This window comes from Parasteatoda tepidariorum, chromosome X1, assembly GCF_043381705.1.
Source record: "Parasteatoda tepidariorum isolate YZ-2023 chromosome X1, CAS_Ptep_4.0, whole genome shotgun sequence".
Lineage (NCBI taxonomy): Eukaryota > Metazoa > Arthropoda > Arachnida > Araneae > Theridiidae > Parasteatoda > Parasteatoda tepidariorum.
In genome coordinates this window covers 71,551,909-71,559,750 of record NC_092214.1, presented here as the reverse complement: position 1 = coordinate 71,559,750, position 7,842 = coordinate 71,551,909, and the positions used below count along the sequence as shown (strand labels likewise).

The following is a 7,842-nucleotide window of genomic DNA, read 5'->3' as shown; positions in this document are numbered from 1 at the left end:
TTTTTAGAAAGCTTACCGAGTTTTAGAAAAAAGTAACGATTTCATTCGATATTTCCGTTACAAATACTTGTACTTTTTCCCTAAAAAAGTAACGAAAGTACAAGTAAAAGTACTAAATTTAAAAAGTAACGAAGTACAAGTAAAAGTACGTACTTTTTACTTGTACCGGCGTTACAAGTAACGAAAGTAAAAGTACTGCCATATATGATAATGACACAATTTCTTAGAATTCAATTCTTTTCTTTTTGTACAACATATAATTTTTTTATTGTTAATATTTACTAATAACTTGTTATATAACTGTAAATAATGTAAAAAATATTCAAAATTTATTATAAACAAATTTTTTTACACATTAGTTATTTTTTGACAATCCAGTCATTTTGACTGCCTTAGAGTAATATAGGTATATCCTAAGTTTCAGTCTTCCTAGAGTTAAATATTTTTTTTACTTTTTATATTTAGTATTAATTTAGGTCAAAATAAGTGAAAAGTATTATAGTTGGCATTTTAATGATTTATGGTTATGAATTGCACCAAGAAACACTAGTATCTTTTTCTGCGTTAAAGGTTAAATCATTGAAACACGGCTCACTGTAAGATTGTGATTCAAATTTGCACTTATTTATATCTAAGAGAAACAGTTATTCGTCATTGAACTTTCTTTAATTTACAAAATCAATTATTGATAATGTTTGTATTGAAGAAACATTGTATATCTGCATCCTAAATTTATTGTTTCTTGCTTTAGATTGTATCGTTAAAGTAACTTTACTGATTCTTGTGTTGATCGCGTCTTATTGTAATAATAAAGTTTAGTTTTACGGAAAAACAAACATGGTATCGGCTACTTTACTCCAAGCATTCTGAAAGAACATCCTTGGTGTTTCACTACATCAGGAACTATTCTTAGATTTGGTGTACTGGAGCACTTGGTTGTACACTTAAAGAAACACTTCTTCAGTGAAACATTCTTCACACCATTTTTGATATTCAGATACACGAGATTTTTTTGCAGTGAAATATAATTAACTTATCCAAAAATCAAAGTTAAAACAAACTAACAAACACATTTTTTTAGAAAAGTTGTGAAAGTATTTGTTCAGAATTAAATTCTGAAGCAAATTACACTAAAAAAATAATTTAAAACCTCAATTATAATGTTTAACTTTTGAGATATTAATTATTATTTATAAAAAGGAATAAAAAATAATGAGTTATTTATTTTAGTAATAACAAGACTCTTCGGAAACATAATTAATAAATTTATTCCTGTCTTTTCTCGGAGAAAAATTTATTTTTCTCCGAAAAGGATCAAATAGCCGGAAGTAACTAGTTTTTGTCCTAGGGATAACGAATTAATATGTTAGATGAGAAAATTTTCGTTACACTCGCCTTCCTTAAAACTTATTTTGGAAATTCTTTTTGTGGTAATGTTTTTTACGAAAATATAAAACCTTCGATAATTGTTACAAGACTCAATTTACAATCATTATCGAATCAAATGTTAAATAACTTTTTCACTCGTTATTTTTACATAACACTTGTTTAATACTTTAAAATATCAACTAACACTTGTCTTAATAATTGCTTACGATTTTAAAATAAATTAAACTATTCATTCTGTGATAAATTTAATAATTTTTAAGAAATATTAAAAGTTTTTTTTACACCTTCTTTATAAAACGCATTAGTAAATATGTTCTTATGTCTGATTTTGTAACATTAAAAAGTGCCTACTAATTATTTTGCTTATTCAAAGGTTAGATTCTCGAATCTTCAAGATTACATCTTTGTACCTGAAAAGATGATTAGATCTAAAGTTATTAAGGTTTTCCATGCTTTTTTGCATACTGAGCAATTTAATAATACATTTTAGAAAACTATTGTTTGTTTTCAAGAGCAGGACTGACCACTCCGTGAACCTTGCACTTCGAGAAGGGATGATACGTTGGTATGTTGCTTTCTTTTAAGTGTGACTTTTTTGCAAAATTAACAGCCTATCATCTTTTCTCCCATCTCTTCATTTCTTGATGAAACAGATCTGACGCATGCGCAAATATGAAAAAGATCCTCGGATACGAAAATATACAATAATAAGCTCAATGGAAAGTTATTTCAGGTGTTTTCATGATTACAAAACGCTTAATTGTATAAAAACGCGATGAATTTTTACTCCAGTACTTTGAATACTACTAAGTATTTTAAAGAACACAGTCAACTAACACTTAATCATATTATTTTTTAATGGTCATGAAATTGACAAACCTTAAGGACAATGCTATTTTAAATTCATTCTGTGTAATGTTTGCATTTTATTTTATATTTTGACGAATTTTCATTAAAAAAAACAAATGAATCCAACAGTTTCAAATATGTGCCATTAGTTTAAACGTTGTTCTTAAATCACCAAACTCATCCTTTCAAATTATTTACGGATATTAGATCACATTTGAAAAGTAAAATTTTGAAGTTCAGTGCATTTGAAAAAATTAGCTTTAACGATTATATATTGATAAATTCTGCGATATTTTTTCTTCTTGAAATCATGTGGCAAGAGAAGGGTAGTTTGTTTTTTAATTACGTGAACAGATTGCAGATGACCAGGTAAACAATTAAAATACATTCTTGCTCTAACTGCAATTTTTCCATTACTATAGTAAAGACATTTTAACTAAGGTCCCCTATGTACACCCAAAAAACACAGACCACCTTGATTAACTTTTGATCTAATTATCGGATCTTTACGCTCTAGGACTCAATCTTAATGCCTCGAGAGGGTGACTTCAAATATAGTAATTAATAAGTTCAGGCAATATTTTAAGTTACGAATTCAGACACAAATACGTACTTTCCCGAAATAAACATATCACTTTTTTGACGGAATCGGATTTTTAACCCCAAAATATAGGGGGTAGCCGCGATCTGGAAAATATGGTTCTTTTTTTGACCAAACTATTAGTTTGGTCAGAAGATCGGTCCGAAGTTTGAACCCCTTAGTGCTAATCTGACTTTTTGAGTATTTCGCTATATCTCGAGAACTTTTTAAGCGAATAGAAAATTTTTTGGACACAATTATAAAAAAATAACTTGTGGTAAATATTTATTATTTTTTGTTTTATTTAAGAATGGTCAAAAAAAATTTGAATTTTAAGTCATACAATTTTTTTCATTGTTTTAAAGAATATATTTTTGCATGACGAAATACAAAATTTGAACAAAATCGGTTGAATAGTTCCTGATAAATTGAATTTCAAAAAAGTCGGATATTTAAAATTCGATTTCTCAGGAACTAATCAACCGATTTTGTTCAAATTATGTATTTTGCCATTTAAAATTATGCATTTTAAAATGATATACAAATTCTGTACCTTACAATTTAAAATGTTTTCAACTATTATTAATAAAATAGTGAAAAATAATAAATATTTACAAAAATTTATTTTTCGCATGGAATTATATTTGGATAAACGAATTTTATAACTGTGTTAGAAAATCTTTCAATTAGCTCAAAAAACTGTTGAGATATGGCGAAATACGCAAAAAGTAAAATTAACATTAAAGGTTCAAAACTTTAAACAGCTGTCCTGACCAGACTGTGGGGACAATATTTCCCAGATTGCGGCTACCCCGTATATTTTGGGGGTCAAAAATACAAATTAGTTGAAAAACAGGTATGTTTATTTAGAGAAAGTACGTTTTTCTGTCCGATTTCATAACTTAAAATATCGCCTGAACTTATTAATTAGCATATTTGAGGTCATCCGTTTGAGTCATTTAGATTGACTTCTAAAACATGAAAATTCTGCCATTACATCAAAAGTTATTAAGGGTGGTCCATTTTTTTATTTTGCTCACTGTACATGATCAAGATTACGCCGATTATTATAGTTTGCTAAAATAAAAAGACGTTGGTCTAGTAGCTGTACATTTCTTTCAAAATTTTTCTTCGTTTAATAAAAATAATAGCTGTAACTGGATACAACTCTTTTACCGTCTACTTAGTTAGGTAGTACAGCAATAACTTGTCCTGCTTGTCTTGTAAGCTCTGAAAATCTCTCTGAGACTTACAATGAGTTCAGAAACGGAAGAAAAAGAATAATATATAGAACATAGCTATTACAAGTAATATATTTAATATTGATGCTAAACACGTATGCATAGCTCTCACGGTTAAAGTTAGAGAGAGAAAATTTAGAAATGACACTACCCACTTTTTTTTAATATCGAAGCGTATTTCTTATAATGAGAAACTTTAAGTTTAGTTGGAATAATATTTTAATCACAGGAAATGGAGATATGTTTCATGACCACTAAAGGAAAAAAACGTGTGATAAAAATATTTAAAAGCAGTGAAGTCTCAATGAAAATATTTTAAGCATTGCAAATTTTTTACTAGTCCATTATTACACGACCAACAAGCCCGTAATTTCTCTGAATCGTTATTAGAGATCTGATCGTCATCATTCATGAAAATAGTGGTCATGAAAATATCAACGCTTTGCAAAGATCAAGCGTAGCCATTTCTAGAGCTGAAAGTATTGTTGCAACTCCATTTTGTGATCTGTAATACAAAGACTACGCTTTCATTAGCCGAATTTGGTGTTGTCATTTGAGCATTTTCAAATTTCGTCTTTGTAACTGTAACCATGATAACTACGCAATTGTTTTTTATATCATCCTTAAGCGCTGTATACGAAATTTAATATGTATATAGCATGAAATTCGCAGTGTTAATATTTTCTTGTTTTCTTTTCTATGATTCAAAACGAAGCAAAATAGCAGTTTTCGTTTAGTTAATAAAGTATTATTTTAAAATACAAGTTAATTTATCATGATAAACCTTAATGCACCAATTTTTTGTTTTTTATCTTTAAAATTCTTTAGAAAGTGTTTTTTCAAACGGAATATGTAGGAAAAAATGTTTACTTAAGGAATGATGGATTAGGTAAAGAATTAGAAGAAAAAAGGAGAAAAATCACGCACGAATGGTCTAAAAATAAATGTAAAAAGATTGTGGAAAAACGTGTTTTCATTTTCTTATATATAACATAGAACAACATTATAATTGATTCTTATGTTATATAACTACTATGGTTTAGCGAAGTTGATAAAAAATAAAGTATACGAATAAATGTCAGTTCACTTTTATGAACTGACATTCAATATAGACATAAATAATTTCATTTTCTTTAAATTTTGGTTTTGCTTCTAAACATAACACATAATGTTCATTTTCGAATTTTTATACTCAAAATCACTCATTTAAAATCAGATATAAGGTTTTTCAAAATAATAATCGGATATAATTAAAATGAGTACTTTTAAATTAAACGAATTAAAAGTACTTACTCGTATGTTGTTGGACTAACGTTGATTCGCATAGCTATACTGCCAGATTCAAATTTATTTGCGAGAGTTACGTGGTTTCCGAACAGGCAGTATCTTGGCATTTTTGTGCCTACAACTCCAGCTAAAATGACTCCAGTGTGAAGACCAATACGCATCTGAAAAAAAGATAATAAGAAAAATATAGTTAAAACAGAGAGTCATTTATATTAAAAAATATTTTGTCGGTGAGCTCTTTAATCTGGACACAACACTCGAAATACATGCTCAAGAAGATGGTTGGTAGGTACTTTATTTATGTTGCACTAGAGATGCACAATGGGCTATTGACGATAGTCTGGAAAGCATCCCTGAGGATGATCATGAGTTTTGAAATCACAATTTTGATTCTCTGTTGAGTTGATGGCTCCCTATCTTTGGTTGGTCTGACGATCTGCACATGAAGTCAAACACCTTACGGAAGAACAGTTCTACGAGGACCGAAACCGCACATCCTCCGTCCCTACGCAGGCTGACAAAAGTTGTCACACACCCGCTTACTGGCCGCAGCCATTGATGCCAAATAGACTAAGAAAATGGAATTTCATACATTATTTTTCTTACATTTTTTAAATACTAAGCATAATCATGCAAATACTAAGTGTTGAAAGTATTTCAGATATCTTATTTTCGATAGATCTGTTATTTTAATGACGTATAAGGATATATGGATGATAATGAAATTATTGAAATTTTATGACAACCTTATTTTTAGCTAATATTGTACTTTTATGAAAAATATTATTTAGATTTTCAGTTTCTAATGCTACATCTTTTATAACATTTATTTTTGTTAACATTTTAAAAATTGTTAATATTTTTCGTGAAAATAGTACCGAGTGGAAAATTTAGTCTGAGTAGTACGTTTAGAATTAAAATTTCATGCCCTGGTATAAAGTCCCAAAATGGCCGACAATTTGAAAGATTGAATCAAGAAAAACGTATAAGAGAATAGTTCTGCTGTGCTCTACATTGAATACGAGATTTTATTCAGGCAAACTTATAAAATTAATATTAAAGATTACAAAGCATGATGCTGATGAATAAACTGAAATTTAAAACGTTGTTTTCAAAGACAACCAACATTTGCCACTACAATGGTAATTCTCGACCTTGTATAGACAGGCCAAGTGAATTTAAGTTTCTGCACTCAAACTTTCTTTGACGTGCTATCCAGATTTAAGATTTTGTTTGAAAATTCATAAACGGAAACAGCTAAGAATTTGAAGAAACTGAAAGACTTTTGTCAGACTTTGCAAACTGCATTCATGTGGTAGTTTCGTTTTTAAAATAAGATTTGTCAGCTTGAAAATGTTAAAAAAGAAACAGTAGATGGAAGTTCTGTCTTCAAATCGAAGATGCAACTGAGGAAATGGGTTCCAAGTGAAATTTTAGTGAATTTCGGTTAAAAAAAAAAGATTTAAATATATCGCATGATATTAGATTCTGGATAATACCTCCATGTTCAGTGCTACTTTACACCAGCTTTAAATACTTTCACATAGATTGCTTAATCCATCATATGTAATCTGCATATCCTTTCGTTCCTTTATAAATTAAAATGATGACGTTATTTTCGTTGTGATATTTCTGAGGAAAACATGCATGTCTACTTTTCATTTGAGCAACACTTATATTAATGTCGTGTAGATAAATAAGATCTTCTCCCGAGAAACCTTAAATTTCTTTTAAAAAATGTCAATTATTAGCTTTTATTGAGCTCTTCAATACTTTCTATCGTTATGATTTATCTAAAATCCACCTTCGATCTAAGTTTGATTTCATTAGCCATTTTAGAAAAATAAAATATTAAATCAGATAAACTGTTAATTCCAACAAGATCAAGTATATGAGTTTAATTAAGTTTCTGTTCTTCTAAATTAGATATATATTATATATTAGTATTCAACTTCTTTTTTTTCTTTTATTATTATCAATTTGTGTGAATATATAGTCATCGATAGTTCGTCTATCTAAATACTGATTAATGTCTACAATGTATCTTTTTCCTGAGTGCAAATAAAAACAATACTGCCTTCACAATTTTTCTTTTGTCTCAATATCACGGAGTATCTTCCATTCAATGTTTCTCTTTTAAAATTTATCACATTTTTTTCGAATTTCTTTAATAATTGATAGCAGCTGGTATCACTTAAAATACCAGAAAATTCATTACGTGTAGGAAAAACTTATCTTCTCAAATAAATTACTTTAACGGCTACATCAGTTTTTGTGTCGAAAGAAATTCTTTTCCGACATTTTCTTCTTTAAGTTTTTTTGTATTGCGATATATCTTTGATGAATATTATAGTTCTTAGTAAATAACTAAGAATGAAAATGTATTGTAACAAAATATACTTCTTTTGTTTGTCCACAAGATTTTCGTAAAATTGATTACTTCGATTTTTTTTTAAAATAGTACGACATTGATTTCTTTAATAGCATATATATATA

The 7,842-nt window shown here is 28.4% G+C and overlaps 1 protein-coding gene across 2 annotated transcripts in view; it reads right to left on the bottom strand.

Moving 5' to 3' along the window:
• The window catches only part of LOC107436806 (guanylate cyclase 1 soluble subunit alpha 2), a 465,049-nt gene that overhangs the window by 5,387 nt on the left and 451,820 nt on the right, over nt 1-7,842 (bottom strand). For both annotated transcript variants that reach the window (XM_071187935.1, XM_043040687.2), the window contains exon 10: nt 5,353-5,507. In XM_071187935.1, the coding sequence (XP_071044036.1) occupies nt 5,353-5,507 (155 nt within the window). The remainder of the gene's footprint in view (nt 1-5,352; nt 5,508-7,842) is intronic.